General features: G+C 45.9%; 1 protein-coding gene across 2 annotated transcripts in view; it reads right to left on the bottom strand.

Moving 5' to 3' along the window:
* Positions 1–7,250: 7,250 nt before the first annotated feature.
* The window catches only part of GEMIN8 (gem nuclear organelle associated protein 8), a 30,468-nt gene continuing 10,477 nt past the window's right edge, over positions 7,251–27,241 (bottom strand). For both annotated transcript variants that reach the window (XM_088520217.1, XM_010221281.2), the window contains one exon: positions 7,251–7,911. In XM_088520217.1, coding sequence (XP_088376343.1) covers positions 7,655–7,911 — 257 coding nt within the window. In that variant the 3' untranslated portion in view covers positions 7,251–7,654. The remainder of the gene's footprint in view (positions 7,912–27,241) is intronic.

The following is a 27,241-nucleotide window of genomic DNA, read 5'->3' as shown; positions in this document are numbered from 1 at the left end:
CAACATTCTCATCTGCTAGGCAGGAATAGATCCTGGTTGCTTGGCCTTTCAAATGGCTGAACTCTCGAATTACAGAATTAGGCCTTTCTGCTAGAGGGGTGGAATGGACAGGGATGAGGGATGTACTTTTGAGAAATTAAACATAGGGATTTTGAAGTTCAGACTCAGTAACCAGTTCCTCCTGCTAAGGGGAAAGTCTTACAAAAGCTTCCCTTGGTGCTTGAGAGGACCTTGGTGTTTTTGTTCCCCTCTGACTTTAAAGACGTTCTAAGCAGTAGTTCAGACAGGTGGAGATATTTACTCCTAGGGATTGACTGGAGTTTGCCGGGAGTGGCGAGAGGTGGAGCAGCAGGATGCCCGTCCCACCCTCTCAACAGTGAGACATCCAGGAGAAGAGGGGAGCTCAGCTCCCCAACCACCTGCAGGTCAGGGACGGGGCTGCTCCATCCAGATGAGATGCCCATCATTCTGCCCTTCATACCTACTTGTGGCAGCGAGACGCGAGTGCAGGAGCAGGGCGGTAAGAGGGCAGAATCAGTCGGCTGCAAAACGTGTTGGGCACAGGGCTACAAGCCGCGGAGCTGGGGAGGAAGCTTCTGGGAAGAAGATGACAGAGCAGGACCACGGGAGAACTAAGAATGACTGAAGTGAGAAATGCGGCGAAGAGCTGAGCTAGATCCTCAGCGATCCGAAGCATGAGCAACACTGAGAAAAGGGCGCTGCCGGGCACGTGCGCTGAACTCCGTGCTGCTTTACGCTGCCGGCAGCAGCATGAGAGGCAGCGTAGGCGTTCTTCCTATGCTGCGTTTACATTCAGATGTTATTTCAAGCCCCGCAAAGTGTGACTGCTAAGGCATTTGACATTTTAAAGGTTCCTCAGCTAAGGAGTATTATTTTTTTTCCTCCAATTTTATTTCTAAAAACAGAAATGAAAATAAATCTGGAAAATCAACAAACACAAGACAAAGCTTCTTTTCTTCACTTCGTTAGCCGTCATTTTGGGCACACTATCAGAAAAAAAATCCACGATTGTAATTGAGACTCTCGTACACTTGCTAGCACTGAAAAGAGAAGTTTTGGGTCATTCCACACTTTAGAAGCTTGGCAAGAACGTTAAACTAGCTAAACAAAACTGTTCAACTAGCAATTTTTAATATGGCACCTTAAAGTTTCAGCAATACAAATTACTGTATGTTTTATGTTTTATTCCAGTAGGATGTGATATCATCTTGTAGTGAAGTGAATTTGTAACTCAGTTAAACTGAAGGGTCTTTCACAGACTACAGTCTGTGTCAGGAGTGACAGTTTCTGCAATGCAACACAAGACATGAGTGTGGTTAATCGCAGTGTATTTACCATGAAAAAGCTTTAGCTGTGGCCATGCTGCAAAAACACCTCATTTTGCTAGATTTGAATACAGATAGACTAAAAGAGCTATTGAAGGGAAGGGACTACAGTAGGGTGGCTCTTTTTCTTCTTCTAAACAAGACTTGACTGCTATTGACAGGGAAAGTATAGGACATCTTTTTAGAGCAGGTCAGTGTAGTAAAACACGCTTGTGAAGGGCAAATAATTAATCTCTCTGAAGTGCTCTATAAAGGCACTGCCAGAGATTCAAGTTCATGCTCTCATACTGGAGGTGCAGATGACCTGAAGAAGAATATTCTCCATGGAACAAGGAAGCACTGATCATTTATTTTGTTGCTGGTTTTATGCGTTTTCTTTGCTGGGAGCAGGCAGCGATCCCCAAACGAGGGCCGTCTCTGCTGCAGTGCAGCTGCCCTTCTGGTGTCTCCCTGAAAGGAATCCGTGATCTGTATCTCCGACACAGCTTCTGGAGCAGGAGCAAGGCTCGAAACGAGCAGCTTGGCTTCCACATTCGCCCTCAACAGCTGGCGAAAGAGCAGCCTCGGCTGGTGTTCGGGCAGGAGGGCTCTCAGTAGAGGTGCCAAGGAAGAGCTTCGTTTCCCCCCGAAACGCCTGGCCCGCTGGAATCGGAACAGGAGCAGCGGAGGCCGGCGGCGCTGCCGAGACGTGCTTTGTGGCACCGCAGTGCCAGGGAGAGCGTGGAGCTGCGCTCAGCGCCACTGCGGGTAACAGAAACTCCCAGCTTGTCCCTGGGGCAGGGTGACCTGACATCACTGAAAATCCCAAATTCATTAACACATATATAGTAAATTGAGAGTAAATCACAAATAGTGGTTATATCTCCTTTTGTAATAATGGATTAATGCCCACTACTGATTTTTGTTTGTTTTATAGTCCATTTCAGCTTTATATTCTACAGTCCTGTAGGAAGGATTCTTCTGTTCAGAGTGACTCATTGAGCTCGCCTGTTACAGACTCATTGCAGCCTGAGGCTTTAGTTCAGCATTTTGCATGAAGAGGGCAGTAGGACAGGAGCCTTCAGCCGTTACTCACCAGTTCGTTTAAGGTGCTGCAAACCAGGAGTGTGGCATCTGCTGTGTTATTAAGTAAGAACAGGCTTTAAGCATTTACTTCTGTCACAACAGTAGCTCCTTTCCTGCTGCTCCTTGTGGTTGTCTTGGTATTTTATCATTCATGGTAAGAAAGCAGCAGCCACACAGCCTTAACTAGTGGTGGGGGGCTGGCCGGAAAGAGAATTTGCTTTAAAATGGAGCCTAATTAGTTTCTGAACTGGATTAGAAAATGTGACTGTCTGAGGTAGACATGAGGACCCAGGAGATCTTTTGCTCTCCAAAACAAAGGAAGGGAATAAGACTTAGCCATGTTGGAGTCAAAATTAATGAAACACAAGGTACGGACTACTTCTCGATGGATGTTTGTACATGTCCAAACCAAAAGGGCTGGCTGAATCTCAGTCCTCCAATTCCTGCTACAGTTCATACCCCAGCAACTCGTATGAAGCTGAATCTTTTATGTATGCTCCCTCAGCCCAGTGTCTGCAAACTCAGGACAGTAATATTTACAGAGAAAATAGTAATAATGAAAATTGTTAGAAATTCTGGAATCCACAGAAACCCTTCTGTGGATTTGTCTTAAAAAGAACTTTACCTTTTATTTTCAACATGGAAAACAAGCACATGTATTTTTAGGTGTTTGGTAAGAGAGCAAGCTGGCTAAAACGCCAGAAGAAATAAATGAAAAGGCTGGGTTTTATACCACGGCAGGAGAAAGATCTTGGAGGCTCTGAGTGCTATAAAAATGTGTTCGTGCATTCTCTTCTAGCCGAGGCCACACGGCCTTACGAGCACTGACCACCTCCACCGATGTGCTGCTCTGCCTGCACTGGGGAGCGCCTCCCTTAATCCCTCCACTGCAAATAAGCTGGGTTCCTTTAAACAGCTGAGTATTAAGGCTCTACCAGATCAATTCATTTTGATTTAACAGCTAGGGAGTGAGCACGCAGTTAGGAGCTGCTGGTGGACCTAAATGGCAACAAACTTTGGCAGAGTTGAGCCACGAGCGTGATTCCTGCCACTAACAACAAGGATGTGTGGGGCAGCTGAAAAAGGAACCTCTGGGCCAATATTGCACTCCTGTTCTTCAGTACAAGCACTCTAAAAAATGCTGATGTACATAGAAAAAAAGGTCTGTTTAGCTTCCTATGCCATCATACAATGGGAGCTGTCTACAGAGGAGTATAAAAACAGTCCATGAATAAAGAAGTATTTTGCTATCCCTTCCCAGATTCCAGTCAGGTGTAGCTGAGGCACCTCCTCAGACAGGGTTGTAGCTTCATGGTTAATAGCTCTGGAGAGATTTTTGCCTCACTGCTTTATTGAACCCATGTTTTGGTAAACTGTTGTTTTATTTAGAACTAAGTTAAAATTTTAGGAGGGCCACTCTGAGCCCTGTTTGGAAAACAGCCCTACCAGTGCTCTCCACTGCTGTCTTCCCATCCTCTCCACAAATGTTTCGCTTTGGGGTGGGGTGGGTGTAAGCAACAGCCATGAGGGTAACAATTTCATGTATTTTGGCCTTTCATAAGGCTTTGGAGGCAAAAAAAACCCTCGGTGTAGTTCAGGAAACCAGCAATGGAATTAGCGTCACTAGGCTGAAAAGTATTTTTCTTTTCAAAGACTGGGCATGTTCCCACTCATTCTGTTCACTTGCTTTCTTAGAACAAAGTGATTCACGATTAAATGGAAAATAAAACCCTTCTTCGACTGTGTGATTAATAGAGTCTATTTAGAGAGAATCTTGACTCTAAACTCAAAGCTCAAGATGAGCAAGTTCTTCTGCACCTTTGGTCAAGCAGTATCTCTGAGCTGGTCCTGCCCTGCCTAAATTACTATTTGATCCACACACGCTCAGCCACTTCAAGGAACGGGCCGAGTCCAGACAGCTCCTGTGCTGGAACAGCCAGGCCTCAAGAGAGCACGTGAGCAGGAACGAATGCTGTGGTCTGTCACCTACCTGGAGCGCCGGGACACGAGCCGCTGTGCTCTCCCACTGCAGCCCTGTGAGAATAAATGAATGGGTTGGCTGCAAGGTCTTCAGCTCCACACGTCAAGCACAGTTTCCCTTCAGCAGTCATTGAAACTCCCTTCCAGGCTGCTGCTGTGCGCGGCTGGAAGCCCACGAGAATTTTGTTTTGGACTCCTCAGGCATGATCACGTAAGGCAACAGGGCAGGTCTAGCAGGCTAGATGTTTGATCAACTAGGGACACAAACACCAAGACAAATTTTTGTTATGGCATGAACATACGATGTATCAGATAATATTTTCTCCAGTAATTTATGTTTTTAAGAATCTATAATGAAAACAAGGTGCTTTCCTGTCCAGATGTTTTGAGAGACTGCATTTTGTATTCGGGGCAATAATCTTGCCTCTCTTTACAGCAAAAATATTCAGACCGGATTGCCAAAAAAACATACATCTAAACTTCAGCAACTGAATCAAGCATCTTGCTCTCCTTAATTTCTGTTCAAAGAGTTGAACTCTGATTAATACAAACATGATGAAGATGATGATGATACTTGAAATACACCTCTTTTCAGGACTAAGTCTGAAATTTTTGCAAACAGGAAAAGGCATGTAAGAATGAACAACACATGGAATACATATGTATTTATCCTTCACAAAGGCTGTTACAAACACTGAAGTCATTTTGTAATATTTAGCTCCTTCTGAGTATATAATACTTGTAACACGTCATTAGCAAAACTTTCATCAAAGAGGAAGAATACTTACCAATAAGAACGCAGGAAAATTGTTTAATTTCCTCTCAGTTAGCCTGTACATACAAACATACCAAACTGCCAGTTGCTTTGTAGGGAAATAATTCTACAAGGACAAACATTCTTGCCAATGTCACCAATGTATAAGTGTAAGCAATTTTCTTTCAGTGGGAAATGTAGAGGTCATTGCTTCATTTGTATGATAAACTTACACTTGCCTGTTCCGAAAGGCTTTTTTTTTTTTTTTCCAACGTGCTTGCAGTAAAACCTATTACCATTTCCCCCAGTCTTCAAAAGCGTCCTTCAATCGGTCATAAACTCTTCTTCCAAACTTCGTATTTCCATGTAGCAGATATGGAAGTCAAATTTCTGAAATTAAGACTAGGTGTTTGTAAGACAACTTGTGCTTGTGACTTTATAGGAGCTTGTGAGGAATTCTGCCATGGGACGGTGCTGCATGAGCAGTTGACATAACTGCAAATAGCAGCATGAAGAATGAAGTCCATAAACCTGCACCACATACAAGTCTGCAACAGTGTACTCTTCTCCTCTGGGCTTTAGGATGCAGGTGAATCCTTGGGAACATTACCTCCAGGTCTCTACTTTCAATCTCATCCTGTAGCAGACTGAAACCTCCTACAAACGGTTACACTAAGGGCAAGGATGTTTCTTGTGTATTCTCTCTGAAGCGGGAAGGAATGCAAAGTTTGCCTTGCACGAGGTCTCTACAAATACTACGGGATACCAGAATTTCTGCTTCTGCCAGCAGACCAGGTTACAGAAACCCCCAAGGCAAGAAAGGGAATTTGGGCAGAAGGTAACAAGGAAATGACCACCACAGAGGAGCCCTTTCAAGGAGAAACTCAGAGCTCCGTGCAGATAACCTGACACAGGGCTTTCCCCCAGCGGATGCAAAGCTCTCCTTCACGTTGTACCAAACCGCATATGGCATGGTGGCACGATCAGCGTTCCTGGGACAGTCCTGTTAACCCTCTTGGTGCTTCTCACTATGGTGAAACTGCACTTGCTCACAGTGCAACCTTCCTTAAACAGAGCAGCAAGAAGGCTTTAGTGTCTGACAACTTAATGTGAGGGAAGTATGGAAGTTTGGTGAAAAAAAATCAACTACGCATGTTACAAAGAGAATTTATTTGGTGAACAAAGACAAACCCAAACAAAACACTTAAATTTCTGACAAACTCCTCCAAAAACAAGAGTGAAGACAAATGCAGGACTATCACCCACAACCCTCCTCCCTCTCTTCCCACACAAGAGTTTTTCAGATCAGTCCCACCAGGAACAAGTCTTGGAGGCTTTCAAATTCAGTGTTCAATTTAACTCCATCTCACCACACTAATATGAAGGAGGTGGAACTGAAATAAAAAATGCCGCTTCTAAAAACATAGTAACGCTGATAAGAACACGCCGATGCCAAACTGCACTTCAGCTTTGCTTCTGTGGCTGCTGCCGAGGGCACAGCAACTACAGCTGTGTGTTACAAACTACTAAGAATTTCAGCTGCAACTTTCTGTTCCCAGAAGGATACAAGAATGCTTCTGAGAATTAAAGCAGTGTATTTTTCCCTGCCTTGCTGTGGAAAAGCTGCGTAACACACACATAGGTCTTCGGCGTACAATGACACGCATCAGCAGTGCTTCGCAAAAAGGTTTTGGGAGGAGTGACCAGGGCACCGTCCATGAAGGAGTCACCGCCTCCAAGGGGCTGACTGTGCTTCCCTTGCACAGACTGGCTAGCCGGGTGGCCGCGCGTGTGCCCAAAGCATTTTCCTATGTAATTTTGCTTCAGTGCTGAATTTCTGCCAGCTAACTATCAGTCTGGAAGAAAAGTTTCCTGACTTACTGCAAACCTCTGAAAAAGAATTCAAATGCCTGGGCTAGAGTAATTTGGTATGTTGTATCTAGGCCAATGGGCTCCTGGTTCCCAAATATCAAAGATTAGCAGACAAAACACTTCAAGCTGTGCTGTGTCAAATGGACTCCAAAAACTATTATACTAAATTAGAATAAAAAATTGGGACTACTCACTTTCCTAAATGGGAAGAGCAGACAATTCATACTGTTTTATTTCTTTGTCATCACTTTAGGTTTTCATGGCATAAATTTTACTGTGTGCAAATGACTAGTGCTGTATCTCTAGCAAGCGCAGTCAAGGCAAGCTGGCATCGAACGAAACTACGGCTTTAGATGGGTGCAATATCACTGTCCTTCCTTTTGCAACTTGACAAGCACATGCACGCAGAATGGACTGTGACCATCACCGACTGATAGTATAAAAAGAACTCAGGGCAAAGAACAATCCCCCCCTCCTTCCCTCTCCTATCCCTCCCTCAGGGGAAAAAAATAAAAAAGAAAAAACCACCACCCAACCAAAAGCAAAAATTGCAATTTGCTCTTTGAGCTGCACACGCTGGCTGAGGCACACGTTGCTACAGACAGCTCTGTGTCAGGTCAGAGCACAGCTGAAGTACTCACAGCTTGAGGGGAATAACGGGCCAGTATTTGGGCTGATATTTGTCACAGTTCCTATCAAAGTCAAGCTGCATGGCAGTCTCCATCGCATGGATTTCGGCAGCTCTGTCGCCGTAGAGTTTCTTCATTTCTGCCATTTGCCTCTCCCCAGGTCTTTCTGTAGGTGGCTGCACAGAACGCCCCGTCTTCATGTGAAAGTCATGACTAGCATCCACATACTCATCCTGGTACTCAGCTTCCAGCTGCTGCTGTTGCCCTAGACAAATAAATCACAGGAGACAATCGTACATTACTCACCTATCAACCCCCAATAATTTGGGTTAACTTTTTAACTATTACAGATTCGAATCTGTGCTAGGTCCAGAGAGCCCAGAGCCACATGGCCCCGAATGCAGCTTACTTGCACAGTTTACAAAACACCTCGCACCTCACTTGCCATGCTGTGCTCATCAGGCACAATGACAAATCCCTACTGAACTGCGCAAGCAAATCAGACTGGAAGCAGTGAGAAGGGAAGATGATCCTGGAACTGACTCCTAAAGCTGCAGAAAAGCTCTGCATTAATAATAAAAAGAGAAAATAAGCATTGCTTCGTTTCTCCTCTCATATGTGTATCTTGAAAAGAAAAAAAATGCAAGAGAGTTGGTTTCCAAAGTAATTACTTAGCAGCTGCGACAATGAAATGAAGCACAGGAAAATGTAACTCTAGCAGAGTCATAGAGAGCAGAAATCGCACTCAGCTCCCACTCTGTGAAGCTGAACAAGCCGGTCTGCCACACAGGTGCCAGTCACCCAGCCCATCCAACGACCCACAACTGCAAACAGGGCGTTTGGACACCCCAGCCAACCTCATTCGCTCCTCAAGACCTGCAAACTTCAAAACAAGCAGCATTATTGCTGCTGCTTTAAAGACAAAACAAAACAAAGCCCAGCATAAGTCTCTCCAGGGCAGCTTTTAAAGAGGATTTGAACAGTTCAAAGGGGTAAAAGAGTTGGACCAATCTGCCATCAAAAATCCTCTTTCGCAAGCCCAATCTGTGATTGAAGCCCAATCTCAATGATTTTGTGTGGCCAAAGTTAGCTCCGCTGAGCAGGTGCTGCACTGGTTGCACGAGCTGTGCTCTTGAAGTGCTACAACACTGAAATGCAACAAAGGGACGTCTCTTACGGGGACATTCCCAGAAGAGGAACAAAATCACCTGCCAGGTGTTCAGCTCCTTCACCAACCAGTACCCGACGACGGTTCTCAACACTTCCATCACAGAAACAGCTTGTTACTAATGTTATTTACTAACGAGCACATGGGCTTGAGAACAAGCTCTTCCTAAATAACAAAAGGGACAGAGCACCCACAGCTCAGCATTTAGCAGTCACATACAGGACATGCTTCTCTGTTCGGAGCCATGGACCTCTTCCCTCCTTCCCACAAGACAAAGGTTTAACTCCCATAGAACATACGACATCTGCAAGCCCTAAACAAAAGCATCCTACTATATCTGTGTCCAACATCTGCACTTTATTTTTACACTGGAAAGTACTGCAGAGAGCAGCCAACTGACAGTCTTAGCCTCACTAAATGAATTATCCCCCCTCCTCCCTCACTCATGGAAAACAGCCATTTTTAAGCAGTATAATCTGAAACTTCAATCCCGGCATCCGTTTGTCCGAGAGGGACAGGGAGAGCTCTAGTCCCGCCATTTCAAACACCCTCCGCAGTTCCATGTCGGCAGCGAAGGGCAGCAGCGCTTGGTGCATTATTGGCAATCCCACACAGGGAGCAGCTCCGCTCTCGGACACCCCACGCACCCGCAGTGCCCTGCTTCACCAGAACTCACATGGAAACGCGCACCCGGGTCCACACGTGCTTCCCCAAGGATGGGATTTATCTGGTGCCAGCCACCTTAGCCAGAAGGTCTGGATGGGGAGAAGCAAGGCAGCCTGCGGAGCCCAGCACTGCAGGACAGGCTGCAGCTCAGGCTGCAGCTCCAGGCCACAAGCTCCAGGCCGCAGCTCAGGCCTCAGCTCCGGGCCGAAGCTCCAGGCCGCAGCTCAGGCCGCAGCTCCGGGCCGCAGCTCCGGGCCGCAGCTCCGGGCCGCAGCTCCGGGCCGCAGCTGCGTGCGGTGGCGAGCAGGCCCCTTGCAGGCGGCACGACGCCCTCACGGGCACCTCGCGCTGCTCGCAGGCACAAGCCTCACTCACACTGTGCAAATTTCCCTGAACGGGTTGAGACAAAAAAAGTAAAATCCATGCTGGAAAAACAGTGTCTCCCGCTATGGGTTACACAGCAAAACTCTGGAGGCTACAAACTGAACTCGTATTTGTGGGCTCTCTTGGGCCACAAAGATGATTCCTTGTATTTCTGCATTGCCCATGGAGGATTTTTTCCCTAGCTGCCTGTTAGAGAGGGCTGCTTTCTACCTGGCTCACCTCGGCATGCCCTGGGCTAACTCACTGCACACAACAATACTTGAGAAATACTAATTTCTCTGGAGATGTATAATGAATGCTCCTGACTGGAATTTTAATGAGGTTTGACAGATGAGTGTATTGCAGTTTCGAGTACATAAATCTCCATTTGAGGCACAAATGGCACTGTTCATAAACCTGCAGATCCTACTGGTAACAATCAAAACAGCAGCAATTTTGATTCCTCTCTCAGAATTACCTACCGAGCTTCCAGAGCATACAATATTTTACGCATATCACACGTGCTGCCCTTGAATTTCTAACCTAATTTGTAATACGTTGATGTTTTATTGTTAAAAATTTTCCAGAGCAACTCTCTCACAGGTAGTCAGGCATTTAAAAGTAGCTCTTTACAGAATCCAGGCAGAGGCTGGGGACAGAATTCCCTGAAGAAGACATGGCTTTCCGGAGCAGAGGCTGAATTTGAACATCGAATGGGGCAGCTGTTGTTAGCAACACCATCTTCCAGTTGTGCAGGAGGTGCTGTAGTTTCAAATCAGTTACTTGTGCGAGACATGGCCACAAGAACATCCAGTACCAGCAAGGTGCCATTTGCCACCATGGATAATCACAGAAGGAGAAGCCACGGAAGTAGAAAACATGCAGACTAGTACATTTGCAAAACCAAAACACTGGCCAAACACAGAGATAAGTAACAGATGAAGGCAGAGAAAGTTTTGTCATGTTAAAGCCTTCTTAGGCAGGGCAGTGGCTGGGAAGCAGGACTGCCCTTAGGTGCAATGACTTTGTTTTTTCTCTTACATGTAGACTTGCATTAAAAGCAACACACAGCAACGCCACTCGTGCTAAGTGTGTAGTTACCTCTTCCTCAGAGGACGATGAATATCCGATAATGGAAAAATAAAATAATGTGCTGCCTATAACAACAATAACCTATGGAAGCATCCAGAACTTTTTTGAAGCAAGCACCAGATATTAATTAATGAACTAGGTATCCTCAGCCTGTAGTGATGAAATCCTTGGCTCTCTAAAAGCAGAGGTCCGTGCTCCAAACTCATAAGTCACCGTGCTACCATATAACAAATGTGTAACAAAGAGTTTTACACAATTTTGAGCAGTTCCTCCTTCCACTTCATAAGGACTAAAATAAATGTGCTTTCCTTTGGAGCATTCCAATTTGACTGCTGGCAAGCTTCCCCTAATCGTGGAGCAGTGTTTTGCAAATGTGAAAAAGCTGGGCAGGCAGCTCTGGTGTTGTGTGGTTACTGCACCAGGAATAAGCATTGCTGACATTTCTGTAACTGGCGAGTTCCGCTTCTCTCCAAAGACTCTTTTCTCTGGAAGCTCTTTTTAGAATTAACTTATTCCTGCTAAATACAGCTCTGCTGGGAGGTCATCATTGTCTGGCCCAAACCAGCTGGGATGCCTTTTTTTCAAGCACAGGAAATAATAGCTGATTTGCTTACTTCTTTCAGGAGCAGCAAGATCTTTATGCAACTCCCGTCACTCAATCTTGGGACACCATCAGTGATACCAAGCTTCTGAAAGAAAGTTTTTCCACTTTTTCTACTTGCTATGAGTAATGACTTTTAATTTGGGGTATACTTGGTGAAAAGCAATGTGTACCAGTATAAACAACTGAAACTACATCCATCCCCACCAACTGCCAAAGGCAGGATGAACAGTAACTAATATACTGGCTGTTCCCTGCATTTGGAGCTTCATATTGACACACATACCCCCTTACCTACATTCTGCAAGGCTATGGCCACTCTCAAGGTGAAAGCATTTTTTCCTAAGGGCTTGCAGAAGGTCAGGTCCTGAGCTTATTGCTTCTATTTTATAAAAAGAACATGAAACGCTTTCTGTAAGTACAAAACTCAAAATCAAAACTCAAGTAATGACTCTTATTTGAAGGAAACCTCCATGAAGAGACTTTTTACCATTAAATAGTGATAAAAGCAGAGAGGGTAAGGACCTATGACAGATTTTTAATGAAGGTACTGAGATTCATACCCAACATTGTGTGGTTTCTTGTACAGTTTTTAGCTCTTATTATCTACATACCTAGCCTTTAGCTTAGTGCTACCACTGAAAACATGCAAATTGACAACATTTCTCATAAAGGCAGCCTTCTCCACAGTTATTTAGGCGTTCCTGGGCTCTGCCACACACCATGATATTTATGGCGAGAGACAAAGTGGCAAATGGCTTCTCCTTAATTGACTTTCAGCTTCTTGCTTAGTTAGCACATTATTCTTCAGGGAAATATTTCACTTCCCCCGGCTTTTAAAAATTCTTTCATGTGATTTCATATTGACCCTGTCCACGTACTTGTCTGCTTACCTCAAGTAACGAATGGTTTTTCTATCCCTGGGACACGTGCACGTCAGGAGCTTCCGCATCTTTTCTCAAATGTGGCCTGGGCCCGTTTGAGCAGCACACACCAGCAGTCAGACCTTACTCATCGCTGCTGCTTAAAAACCTGGCTCTTCGCCTCCGAATGCCACTTCCCACAAGCCTATCTGCTGCGCTAAATATTCCTCCCACGCAGGCTTCTCGACAGAAGCTCCCTAGAAAAACTAAGTAGCTTTACCAAAAACCACGAGATCTTCCAAAGTGATGGCATCTGACCATTTGATTATGCATTATATTTATTATGCCAATATTTGCATGAACCAGGTGTACCATGGGGCAGCATGCTATCTTCAGCTTGCGAAATTCCAGCAAAATAAGGAATTCAAATGGAAGATTTTGTGGACAGGATCTTCGGAGAGTTTAATTTCAACTCTTTAAATATCTACAGAGCTCTAGATTCCCAGATGGCTGAGATCTCCAGCGTTACTCTTTGCTTTGCAGGTCGACAGTCTGCATGTGTGGGAGCCTGTGATACACAAACAACTGACTCACCCCCACATAAAGATATTCAGAGTTATGTAAAATAGCATTATCTTGTTTGCTGGAGGGTTACTTTAAAACACTAAGCAACTTAGATAAATTGTAGAGACTTACTGAAAGAAGAGAGGGATGATTTTATAGCAGCAGAACAGCACTGCTTTAGCTGCGAACTGTCTTAGGGAAAACAGACTCACATTTCAGCTTCTCTTTAAGATGTGCTTGGAAAAAAAAAAAAAAACACCTTATGAAAGGATTACAGATAACAGATACAGACAATGTCTCCCTTCCCCATTCTAACAGGTGGAGTCTGATCATCAAAGAAGTACAGTCAACTACCTCTTACTGTATCAGGAGTGCAATCTATACAGAAAATCATTAAAAGAAAAACCAATGGCTGTAGCTGGTTTGAAAGCACTCTTCTGTATTAACAGTGACTTTGCTTGGGAGTAGTTGCCTGCACAGACTCTCAGCTACCACTGACAACCAAACATGAAACAGAGCTAACGCTAAAGCACGAATGCTAAAGATATTAACAACATCAGTACCTCTATGCTACAGCTTTTCCACGTGCTAGCTGGGGAGGGAATGAGTTAACAGAAATCGAGTATTTCGCCACAAGTATCCATAAGCAATGCAATAGTCTCAAGCAAGCGTCCCCTTACAGGCTCTGGAGCAAGAGCAGATGTGGCTCCTTGGCAGGCGCGCAGCGCTCGGAGACTGGGGCTCCACGGACATTCTTCTGGGCTACGGAGCTGCCTGATGCAGCTCCTGCTCCCTCCTGCCCCAGCGCCCGGCTCAGCTCCCGGGCCCCTCGTGGAGGCCGGCACAGCCGTGCAGGAGGCCACACGATGCTTTGCACAGAAGGGCCACTCAGTTCAGCCCTGCTGCAGCCCAGTGTGTCGGTACCAGCCGTGCTGGGCTAACGGGGCCGCCGGGAGCAGCAGCAAACGGCCACGGAGGGCAACTCCTTGACCTGGCTTCGGCACCGAGAAAAGTTAGCCGCACCGCAGCTCTACTGAAAGGCTATTAGTGAGGGCAGGAAATCATAGAATCATAGAATCATAGAATCATAGAATGCTTAGGGTTGGAAGGGACCTCTAGAGATCATCTAGTCCAACCCCCCTGCATACGCAGGGACACCTAAAGCACGTGGCACAGGACTGCATCCAAGCGGGTTTTGAAGATCTCCAGAGAAGGAGACTCCACAACCTCTCTGGGCAGCCTGTTCCAGTGCTCTGTCACCCTCACTGTTAAGAAATTTTTCCTTAAGTTCCTATGGAATTTTTGATGTTTCAGTTTCCGGCCATTTCCTCTAGTCCTATCAGTGGCCACCACTGAAAAGATACCATGACCGTCCTCTGCACTCCCTCCCTTGAGGTATTTATATACACTGATTAGATCCCCTCTCAGCCTTCTCTTCTCCAGGCTGAACAGGCCCAGCTCCCTCAGCCTCTCCTCATAGGGCAGATGTTCCAGGCCCCTGATCATCCTTGTGGCCCTGCGCTGGACTCTCTCCAGCAGCTCCACATCCCTCTTGTACTGTGGAGCCCAGAACTGGACACAGTACTCCAGATGCGGCCTCACCAGGGCTGAGTAGAGGGGCAGGATCACCTCCCTCGACCTGCTGGAGACGCTCTTCTTAATGCAGCCCAGGATCCCATTGGCCTTTTTGGCCACGAGGGCACACTGCTGCCTCATGGTCAACTTGTCGTCCACCATGACACCCAGGTCTTTCTCCGCAGAGCTGCTCTCCACAAGCTCAGTCCCCAGCCTGTACTGGTGTCTGGGGTTATTCCTCCCCAGGTGCAGGACCTTGCACTTGGCCTTGTTGAACTGCATGAGGTTTTTCACCGCCCAGTTGTCCAGTCTGTCCAGGTCCCTCTGGATGGCAGCACAGCCCTCTGGGGTATCGGCTACTCCTCCCAGTTTGGTATCATCAGCAAACTTGCTGAGGGAGCACTCTGTGCCTTCATCCAGGTCATTGATGAATAAATTGAACAGGACTGGACCAAGGACTGACCCCTGGGGGACCCCACTAGCCACAGGCCTCCAACTAGACTCTGCACCGCTGATCACCACTCTCTGGGCCCTGCCATCCAGCCAGTTCCTAATCCATCTCACTGTCCACTCATCTATCCCACACTTCCGGAGCTTGCCCAGGAGGATGTTGTGAGGGACGGTGTCAAAAGCCTTGGTGAAGTCGAGATAGACGACATCCACCGCTCTCCCCTCGTCTATCCAGCCGGTCATTTCATCATAGAAGGCTATCAGGTTAGTCAGGCAAGATTTTCCCTTGGTGAATCCATGCTGACTACTCTTGAGCACCTTCTTGTCCTCCATGTGCCTGGAGACAACGGCCAGTATGAGCCGTTCCATCACTTTTCCGGGAACGGAGGTGAGGCTGACTGGCCTGTAGTTGCCTGGGTCCTCCTTCTTGCCTTTTTTGAAGACTGGCGTGACATTGGCCTTCTTCCAGTCTTCCGGCACCTCCCCCGTTCTCCAGGATCTTTCAAAGATGATGGAGAGCGGCTTAGCTATGGCATCTGCCAGCTCCCGCAGCACTCTGGGGTGCATCCCATCAGGGCCCATGGATTTGTGGGTATCGAGGTTCCTTAGGTGCTCTCTGACCCAATCTTCCTCTACCCAGGGCAAGTCTTCCTCTCCACCCGCTTCTTCTCTTGCCTCTAGGGCCTGGGGCTCTAAAGGGCTGCCCTTGGTAAACACCGAAGCAAAGAAGGCATTGAGCAACTCTGCTTTTTCTGTGTTATTTGTAACCAAGGTGCCCATCCCGTCCTCCAGCGGACCCACGTTCTCCCTGATCTTCCTTTTGCTGTTAATGTATTTGAAGAATTTTTTTTTGTTATTTTTAACGTCCCTTGCCAGCTTGCCTTCCAGACGTGCCTTAGCTTTCCTTGTCGCATCTCTGCACTCCCTGACTACGTTCCTGTATTTCTCCCAGGGGGCCTGTCCTTTTTTCCACATTCTGTATACCGCTGCCTTCTGCTTGAGCATTGCCACAAGCTCCCGGCTCATCCACGCAGGTCGCCTGCCCCCTCTGCCTCCCTTCCTACACACAGGGATGCACTGCTGCTGGGCGTGGAGGAAGTGCCGCTTGAAAACTAACCAGCTCTCTTGGGCCCCCCTGCCTTCTAGAGCACTAGCCCATGGGATTCTACCGAGGAGGTCTCTGAAGAGGCTAAAGTTGGCCCTCCTGAAGTCCATCGTCGCAAGGCTACTTACAGCCCTGCCTCCTCCTTGTTGAATCCTGAACTCCACCAACTCATGGTCACTGCAGCCGAGGCTACCCCCCACCTTAACATCTCCTACTAGGCCCTCCCTATTTGATAGCACGAGGTCCAGTAGCCCACCTCTCCTCGTCGGCTCCTCCACAACCTGCGTCAAAAAGTTATCGTCGACGCTCTGCAGGAACCTCCAGGACTGCTTATGCCTGGCTGTGTTGTCCTCCCAGTTGATGTCGGGGTAGTTGAAGTCCCCCATGAGAACCAGGGCCTGTGACCGTGAGGCAACATCCAGCTGCCTATAGAAGGCCTCATCAACCTCCTCGTCCTGGTCAGGTGGCCGGTAGCAGACACCCACCACAGTGTCTCCCACATTAGCCTGCCCTCTAATCCTTACCCACAAGCTCTCAACTCGCTCATCCTCGACTCCCAGGTTGAGCTCCATGCATTCCAGTTGCTCTCTCACATAAAGAGCAACTCCACCACCTCGCCTTCCCAGCCTGTCCTTCCTAAAGAGCACATAGCCTTCCATGGCAGCGCTCCAGTCGTGCGAGCTATCCCACCACGTCTCTGTGATTCCGATGAGATCATGACGCTGGGACCGCACACAGATCTCCAGTTCATCCTGCTTATTCCCCATGCTTCGCGCATTGGTATACAGGCATTTCAGGGAAGCAACAGAGGCCACAGGTTTCCCAGGAGGGGTGAAAGAGGACCCTCCGTGATCATTTCCTATCCTCACTTCCCCACTACCATACTCCCGCTGGCCGCCATCTGACCTGGGCTGTGCGGTACCGCTTGCCGCGTCAGTGTGCCACTCCCCTTCCCCCTTCTTGCCTAGTTTAAAGCCCTCCTAACCAGGTTGGCCAGCCTTTTTGCAAGGAGACGTGTGCCCCTCTTGCTAAGATGAGTACCATCGTTCCCCACTAGCTGTTGGTCATCAAACAGAGACCCATGGTCGTAGAAGCCGAAACCCTGTTGCCAGGTCCAGCGGCGCAGCCAGTTGTTTAGCTGCCATATTCGCCTTCTCCTCCTTGAGTCCATTCCCCTCTTTGGCAGAATGGAGGAGAACACCACCTGGGCACCTGTACCTTTGATGGCCATCCCTAGGGCTCTGAAGTCTTGCTTGACGTCCCTCATTTTCCCCATGGCATCATTAGCACCCACATGAATCAATAGTAGAGGATAATAGTCCGACTCCTGAACTATTCTTGGGAGTCTTTCTGTGATATCCTTTATTTTGGCCCCAGGCAAGCAGCACACCTCTCTGGATGAGGGGTCCGGTCTACATATCGGTGCCTCTGTGCCCTGCAGCGTGGAGTCACCCACGACGATCACCCGCCGCTTCTTCCGGGTGCTCCTTCTCACTTTAGGGGGAGCAGCCTTGCTGCTTGGATTAGACTGCCCCTCGGCTAAGGAAATCGGCTAAGGAAAGAAAGGATCCTCCTTAAGAAAGCGGCAGTTGCTGTCAGAGCAGGCAGAAAACAGATTTTTTTTTCCAGACCAGTGAATTGGGTCAGATATCCCCTCTTTCATTGCCATGGACATTTTCAATAATTTTTAAAGAGTAAAGCTCTGTAGGAACAAGGGTGAATAACTTACCAAGCCAGCAAGTGTCTAAATGTTAACACAGAAATCAGAGTGACTAGAAAGCCAGGAAACAGAGTTAAGAGTCGAAGTGCTCCACTTCCAGATTGGGAAGCAAATGGTCCATACTAATCTTAAGTTACTTATCTATATCATACCTCGTGCTAATGAACCCGTAAAATGAGTTTAATTACCTTCTGACCTGACAGAGGCCTTGGAAGGATTAATTATCACACACTGTTTTGAAAACTACGGGTTAAATAACTTGCAGAAAGGTACACAGTGAAGAGGAGATTAAGGCAGCTAATTTCTGTTTTACAAATAGGATTAAGAACGCACAAGAGTTGTCTTGCTGTCTCCAAAACAAACTGCCAAAGATCCCAGATGTAAACACAGGCTGGAAGGGTTGCGTTGTTTCTACTAGCAATAGACTACACTGGTTACCGTCCACCTAAATAAATAGCCCTTATTTTATTTCTTTCTATTCCCTACCTCAATGAAACCCTTAAGAATGGATCTTCTAATCCCCAACAACAAAATTAACTAAGACAGTCAGAACTATGAGGAAACCACCTTGCTTGGTGGAACCTCAAGTGAAAGCCCGCTGTAGAATCACAGAATCACTACCAAAAAGGCCTTCAAGATCCTCGAGTCCAACTGTAAAAACGGTAGAAATTGCAGTGTTCTAAGCACAACCCATCCTCAGATACACACACGCACATGTCTCTGGCAGCTCTGTGGAAGATACAAAACACACAGACGAGCTGCGGTTCTGCATCACTTACACCACACAGACCCCAGCGTCCACGTGACAAAACACAGACGCTGCCGCGACGTTTATCCATGTGACAGAATTAAAAAGCCAGCAAGTTGCTGTCTGCTCCTGAGCAATTATAGCAGCTGCCTCGAGCAAGGATCAAGCCCAGTGCAGTAAGATTAGACAGAGCCCAGCTGACTGAGCTCCCTTCCCCCAAACACCTCCAATCTGTCACTGATGGCAACAAGGCTGAGGCCAGACAAAGCCACCAGCGCCAGGGTAAACAGAAGGATTACTTAAATCTATATATAACTGCATCTGTATACACACATACATACACACACCACACAGGCGGAGAGGGCTGAACACATTTCAGCTTCTCAAAGAAAACACTTCTATGTTTGAACTCTTCCTTAAAAAAGAACAAAAGCAATGAAAAAACACGGAGTTTCCCCACCAAGACAGCTCTCACATGTGCTCTGAATAGAAATTAAGTACATGCACTTGGAAGAATGTGCTCCATGATGTATAGAGTGCTAGGGAGAGGAAGAAGAAAGGAGGAGAAAAAAGAAAAGATTTAGCTTGCATCAGCTTTCTAGATCAAAATTCTCTTTATAGGGAAATTCCTTTCCTGATTCCAGCCACAGGCCACACTGCTGAATTCTATTTGCTTTATTTGAAGACATGTATTTTAAGTTAAGGTATAACCATAGTGGGCAGCACTTTTTAGGGGCATCTGGATAGAAGGTCAAGCTAAAGAAACCAGCAAGGTGTATCACAGCTTGCAAAAGAAAAGGCTACGTCCAGTTTCTTTCTAACCTTTGCTTATTTCCCTTTGCTAAATATTATCACTTACAGGCATCAATATTGATTGACAAATTGGTACTTTCAAGCCATCACTGGAGAGCAATACTAGGAAGCGCATAAACCAAACAGCGATTTAAACCCTCGGTTCTGTTCTGGACGCTTTCACCTAGCATCACTTTAGCATCTTAGTAAATTAAATAGAGCTACGTAAACGTTCAAGTTTAATTGCTACACTTAGGACTAAAAACACAATAGCAAAACAGAAAATATGCCAAGAAAAATCCCAGAAGTGCCTCTATTGCACTTGTGATGCTGGAAGTAATTCAAGAGGGCGCTGTGTAAATTGAGGCACAACCTGCTTTTAAAAGGGAGCTGGCATTAAAATTTCTACCAACACATCTTAGCAAGCGTGAGCTCCACGTCTGCCCTCAGCAATTTCAACGGGGTGATTCACACAGGAAGCAAGTGAAAGCGCCTCGATGAAGAGAAGACTATACGCAAGAAGAACCATCTGAACAAAAGTCCACCCAGGGCAAAAGCCTGTTCAGAGCAGAGGTTATGAGATGATGCCAAGTCAAATCAGGCCATACAGATAACTACAGATCACCATTTTAACCACTGAGAAATGGGAAGATCAGGAAGAGGCAGATGCTTCTCCTGCACTCCATCAAAGCTGAGGAGATGCTGTTCAAGCACCTCAACACCTCCTCCACTAATATGACACACTCAATGCAATCTTGTAGTCTAGAGTTTTCCAGGGTTTCTCTGCCTCATTTCCACCTTGCCACGGGCCAAAAATCCCTAAGTAATGACAACTAAAGAATTTAAAGCAAGTATTCCAGTACCTTTGCTTTAGTCCTGCTCAGCAACTGCTTCAGAAATTGCAAACCTCCTGGAAAGAACTGTGATCTGCAAGTCTTGTCCCAAGCAAGAGGGCAGCAGGATGGCTTGTTAGTATCCATGAGCAGCCATACCAAAGTCAAGGCCCGAAGCCTTGAGGGAGACCCACGTGCCTTGGCAAAGCTTCCCCAATGCCTGTGCGAACACACGGACGGTTTTTAGAGCAACAACCACCATACATTGCAAATGAAATTAAATCTAAGGAGGTTCTCATCTAGTCAAATGTGAACAATAACAATCAATAGTGTAATCCCCATGCTATTTACCTCAGTAAGAACCTAATTTCAATACAAATATCCATTTCAGATTTATTCTTTATTTTACACTGCTGGCACAATTTCAGTGGACCGCGGAATGGTGTTTTGACAAATGAGATGCATTTCCTCGAAAATATCAGGGAAAACTCTGACAGTGGGTAAAGAGGTTTCAGTACTGGGGGGGCAAATATCAACTATACCACCGATGAAGAACTGGTACTGAGTACTTCATCTGGTTTATTCCTGAGAGGCAGGGAAAGACTACTATCCCCATCCTATAGGTCCAAATCCCTGAAGCAACCCTGGGCACAAACTCCTAGGGTAAAGGCACAATGGGATTAACAGGACGTTTCCTCACAAGGTGGCTCAGGCGCTTAACCCAGCCACTGTCAGAGACAGGGTGACAACATCCCCTCACATGCTGAGGTGTGAGGAATGTCTTTCTTTAGGTGTGAATAGCTTCCTCCCCTTTACTTTGAAGGGGTGGCTGGGAGAGTGAAGTTGTTCTTTTGGATATCTTTTAAACTCCACCCATGCTGAAAGCTTTTGTGGTCCCAGTGCCACATGACACGTGCCCAGGTCATGACAGCAGGCTGTAAAGGTCACCCTAGCCCAAGACAGGTAGCTGAACAGCCCCTGTTATGTTTCATGGTTGATTTTGGGCACGTGAGGAAGCAAGTTTCAAAAAGACACAGGCAGAGTCTCTGAACTTTCTGCCTCCGGAGCTCCAACAATTCCACTGTGACAATGGGCAAGAATTCCCCCTGGAAGTTTCTGGCAAGACCATCAAGCACTGAAAGCACAGGGTGTCTCTGAAGTTTTGCCATTAATAACACCCTATTAAAATTAGCAGGGGTAACTTATGAGTCTTCAAGCGACTCTTGAGAGAGGCTTATAAAAAAATAAAATAAAAATTTCAAATGTTAAATAGTTGAGATACTTTTCTCCCATGGAGAATCCCTTGGACTGTCACTGTGCGCTTACAGGGTGGAGAGTATCATGCTGACGAGGTATGAATTCAGAGCCATCAGTGCAGAGCTGAGTCAGAGCTTTCTCCTAAAATGAAGCCATTCAGGGATCCAGAAACACTGCACATGGCACCTAGGTGGAACCAGCAATCAACAGAGTTGGGAGGCAACAGCAGAGCGCTCTAGCTGTGAAGGCAGACTGCCCGAGAGCAGCGCCTGGCCCGGAGCAGCTTTCATCGCCCTTTCTGCAGAGCTGTGCCTCCCAGCATGGGCTCACCCGCTCGCTTCCAGGGCAGCTGCAGCCGCTTTCACAGGCTCCCCTGCAAGGACAAAGAATGAAGAGAAAACTAGGGGAGCCGCTCAGAGCAGATGCAGGTGCTGATGGAATAAGCAAGCAGGCAGACTGGCCTTCGGAAACCTACCGGTAAACTCAGTAAAAGCAGGGCCTGCGCCCCCAGCCCCACTAAGCTGGGCCCATGAGAGGCAGCCCTCTGTAACAGCCCTCTCAGAGCTATTTTTGCTCTTACAACAAGACTGGGGAGGGATTTCTTTTCCACACATGGCCCCTGGGATCTGCTTAGAGGTTCCTGGCAAAGCTCTGCAAAGCCCTGGTAGGTCACAGCGGTGTGCTTGGGCCTCGGAGCCCGCATGGACACGTGGTGGGCATCGCACACCGCTTGTCTGGCCTAAAACTGATTTCACAGCATCACAGAAGGGTTGAGGTTGGAAAGAACCTCCAGAGATCAACTAGTCCAACTCCCCTGCTCCAGCAGGGTCACCTAGAGCACATGGCACAGGGTGGCATCCACGTGGGGTTTGAAGATCTCCAGAGAAGGAGACTCCACAGCCTCTCTGGGCAGCCTGTTCCAGGGCTCTGTTACCCTCACAGCAAAGAAGTTCTTCCACATTCCCTGAATTACTTCCTGCATTTTATCTGTAAGGAGCAAGTCCCAATAGCTAATCCATCAGAGCTGTAAAAGTGACAACCCACACAACAGCAAGCCACTGACATGGCTCCAGAGCACCCTTCTGAGATCACCAAATATCCAGAAAGAGCTCTTGAAGACAGACGTGGCCCATGGCTGGTAAAGGAATGGGGCAGCTGCTGGGGCAGTATCTGCCCCAGCCTACGTGTCTTATCTGCGTATCCTCAAGAGGCAGTTCCAGTCAGAAGGAATTTTACCACAGCACTGACTTACGAGATTACCCAACCGCTCTCGCTGATTCATAACTTACTGGCTCACGACTAACTTGGGGATGGAAGCTCTCTGGGAGAACGGGTAGTTCAAATTCCATACTTGCCCAGTAAATATATTGTCAAAAGCATGTCTGCTGGCCATGGAGATAACAGCTGTTAAGCACAAGGCTGGGATTAACAACTCTTCTCAGACTGCACTCTTGTCCTCAAGCTTGTTGCTTATTCCAGATGAGGTAGGCAAAATCCTTTACACACGTGAACAAGCCAAATGCCTCAACAAACCACCTGAGGCGAGCAATCCTTAACACAGTGCCCACGCTCCACGCCTGCTCGTGGGCTTCTATGCAAGCAGAAAGCTCCATTTCAAGTATGAGATTCAAGGACGCTTTCTTGACTATAAATTCCTCCAGGAAAGCCAGTGTTCCCGAACTGATACTTTTAGCACAATAAAAACTTTATCCTTTATGAAACGGATACAAAATTATGGCCAACTGTTGCTTTCTGAATGCAATTCAGAATCTGTATTATTGCAAAGATTTTTTTGCCCCTCCCCATTATAAACCTAGTGAAGATTGTGGCATTTTCCTTGTTTCTCTCTCAGGAAAACAATTTTTCTGCTATTGATCTCTAGTACCAAATAACACTACCTCTACATTGGACACAGTGTACACACTCGAGAAGATTCTACTGCTACAGAAAACATCATTTACCTTCTGAAACTTTACAGAGAAGCCCAATAAAATGTTCAGTCCTCAAGAGCAGGGATATGGTACAAAGGGAGAGGTTTCCACATATCTGCTTCAGTTTACGAAAGAGCATATCTCGAAGTCATCCCTTAAGCATCTGTACACATTGCTGAGAAACCCTGTGTCACAGGCATTTCTCAGAAGCTTCAGCAACTCAGAGAAAAAAAATGCCTACATGAAACAGGGCTGGCAAAGCTTTGAAAGCCAAGCAGACATTGGTACAGCAGAAGTGAAGGAGATGCTGGCGGCCAAAAGTAAGAATCTGAACTGGAGTCTGGTGGAACAGGCAGAGGAAAAACAGGCAGAAGAATTTACCAAAACTGATGGAAAAACACCATGATGGCAAACGACCTGTAGAGTAGTCAGTATTTTCCAATTAGCATCATGAAGGCTTTAAGGAAAAATAAAATTAAGAGATTAATGGATTTGGTGCTACCCAAGTAAATTAGAAACATGGAAAATTCCATTACCCTCACTTCACGGAACAGGCACAGGCAACAGTCATCTTTCAGAGAAACAGAAAAGAAACCTGATGGGAAAACTACTACAAGTTGCAGATTTGGGGAAAACCTCTTCATTCACCATTCCCTTTCATTTTGTTTTAGGCAGTTTTCCATCTGGTTTGAAAACTTTAAGCTTAGGCAATATTATTTTGGGAAAAGCAGGGGGGTATGTGTTCATAACACAAACAGAGCATTTAAAGTAAGATTTAGTCATGGCATTAACAAGTGATAGGCCATTATCCTTCAGTAATGAACTGGCGTGACTGCAGCTTCCTTCACTTGTTGTTGTTTCTAAACTAAAGGACACTATCTCATTGCCTGGTGACTGCTGCGGAATGGTTCTCTGTGCACTTGTAATGCTGCATTAATGCAATTATATTATTCATTTATTAAAATGCATGTACGTAACGAAAGAAATAAATAAAAAGTAAAACAACATAAAGCCAAGCTATGTATTTCAAAGGCTAAACTTAAAAATGCAATAAATATGTGTCCTTTTAACTTTTAAAAGCTGCTTGCAAATATAAAGCTACTTGCTATATTCTGTCCTTTATATCCATGACACTTGGGGAATTAAAATGCTCTAGCTAGGTCTGACAGGTGCGACAATGCAGAAAAATGACTCCACACTTTTCACCCACCTGTAGAAGACTTTAAAACACAACTAAAAACATCCACAAGAAACAAAGTTTATTAGGCTCACCAGTTACCAAAGGCGGCTATCCTGACAACAGCAGAAAAACAGGATAAAATATTGAAATTGCTTCGGTTGCGTGTGAAGAAATAGCTGAAGAATTTTTATAACCTACTGCAGAAAAGAAATTATACTGCCTGTAAGGGATTTAAACTGAATGGCTTTGCCTGCAGGATACTCAGAGCATGAGATAGGTTTGTTGTGCATTAATGTGTTTGATACAGTTCATACAGTAAAATTCTGCTCGTAAAATTCTGCTCACAGAGTTAGTTTGCTGCATTCCATAAACATGTAACTTGGACTGCAACATGTGACATAATTTAAAAACTAGGAAGAACTTGACCTGAATTCAAAGACCAAAAAAAACCAGTTTGCGACAAGCTCTCTCTGATGAAGTGCTAAATCACACAGAGTTTGCCAGTTTCAGAGGCTTTACCGTACGAGTCAGCGAGTCAGTGCAAATGCTCATTACGAAAACAAAATTTAGCACATATATCTTAGAAATCCGCCGGTTCTTAAAGTTTATGGTAGTTACAGAAAAATGAAATGAAGTTTTCTTCTTCTGTCAGCCTGACATGACAGATTTCTTCACTTTCAGACTCTCCTCTTTGCAATAATGTTAATACTGGTATTCAACCATCCAGCCACAGCCACCTTCGCTGGCTCCACCGTTGCCCTGCTTAAGCCTTCCACACTGCCACTTTGTAAGATCCTCTCTGCTGGTGTCAGTTACCTCTAGCAGATGCTACATGAGGCAATAGGAGTGTGCACTGGACATGAACTAGGATTCATTTCAGTCCATTTCATTACCTTTTTATATGGATTGTGGAAGGGGAACCAACCATATCTAACGTGGTCAATTAAGACTCCCATATGCCCAAAATAAGCTGCACGAAGGCTGTGTAGTATTTCCTAGTTTTGCAAGGCTTCAAAATCACCAGACTAATGGCAGTCATCCTGCAAAGATAAATCACTCTACCCTCTCTATCAGTACTCTTCCTTACATTAAATTCCGCTTTCTTTTTGGCCCGTTGCTATTTCTTCCCTGCACACCTTCGTTAAGTTGTCAACTAGAGCAAACTCTCACATAGCTTTCATTTTAAAACAAGAGCAAACTGGGTGTTCGCTCCCAAATGCGCAGCAAGGCGCAGAGTTCAGAGGTTGGAGCCCTGAACTGGACTCCACCTGGAGCCCTTTACCTATGTCAGAAGAAGCAAACTTCACTCCCTTCCAGCCCTCTCAACAGCTGGCTTGCACTTGCTCTGTTTATCAAGGTGGCTATTGTGTTTTCCTCTCTGATATGCCCAAATCTTTTCTCTTAGTTTCGGGAAAACTTAAGCTCGTATCTCAACACTACAAGTGTCTCTTTCAGAGATAGATGCTACATTTCTGGCCCTGCTGGGTCAGGAACAGAGTGCCCGTGTTCCTTTACAGATCTGCTTGTACAGTGGGGGGTAACTTGACTCATAGTTAAGGATTGAAAGTAAAAGGTCAGAGAGAAACTATTAAGCAACTGTGGGTTTTGTGTGCAACAGCATAATCTCCAATTTCCTTGAGGACTACGAAAAAAAGCTACAATGTTTCTTCAACACATTATGAAAGATATAACTTGATAGTGTCATTGATCTCAGCTTAATGAACCCCTAAATTTCATTTTGCTTAGAAACAGACCCAGGATAATGGGTAACACTATCTTATACAAGCAGAGAAGCACTGCCATCAACAGGGTCTCCATACAGCTCAACATTTCCACACTGTCAGAAAAATGACTATTTTTCTCCTGCTGCTGCTTGTAATATTTCTTCTGATAAACTTCAACAGAATTAGAAATGTATTTTATTTTTTTTCCTTCCCATTAAAAGAAACAAAACAGTCTCTGCACAAGCCCATGCTGTATTTTTAATTACTCACAAAATTAGCATTTAGATAGCACCTTTCACCTAAGAGTTCTGCAACAATTTTAATTTCAATTAAAATCGAGCACCATACCTGTTTACTTTTCCTTGCTTTAAAGAGTTACAGCCAGCTATTCTCCTCCTCCTTTTATCTAGGAAATTACAAAGAAACTGAGGAGCACAGAAACTAAAGGCCAGAGTCTGCTTTGATTTGCCCCAAGATCTGCAACACGATCATTAAGGCGAAGGGAATTACACTTACCCAGAACTAGGCTACTAAATGGCACAGGGGTGAGACCTCATTATTCCAAAGGCTTCAAGGACTTACGTGACAGAAGGAACAAGGGTCAAATCTCTCTGCCCTCAGTCACAGGCCTCTTCTTGATCCAATTGCTCATCACAAACAATCAAATCATATTTTTAGCAAGAACAGCAAGTGAGAATCCAGGAAGACATGAAATATCTATACCACTGTTACATAGGCTATTTATGACAAAGAGTCTCTGAGCTCAGATTTCCCAGTTTCCAGCATACCACTTTAATCACTAACACACCTACAAACAGCACTAAGCACAAAGACTGAGTTCAAAGACCGCACTGCTGGACGCAGCCCGGCATCTCAAAGCATCCTGCACCTCTTCAAAGGAGCGTTTCAACAGAGAACAGCAAACTCATTCTGCAAAAGCAGAACGGTGCTGATCAGCAAGGG

Source organism: Tinamus guttatus, unplaced genomic scaffold (genome assembly GCF_059628265.1).
Source record: "Tinamus guttatus ecotype Peru unplaced genomic scaffold, ASM5962826v1 Tinamus_guttatus_pri_ptg000083l, whole genome shotgun sequence".
Taxonomy (NCBI): Eukaryota; Metazoa; Chordata; class Aves; order Tinamiformes; family Tinamidae; genus Tinamus; species Tinamus guttatus.
Note: the sequence above shows the minus strand (reverse complement) of the source record. Positions and strands in the feature narration are given on the sequence as shown.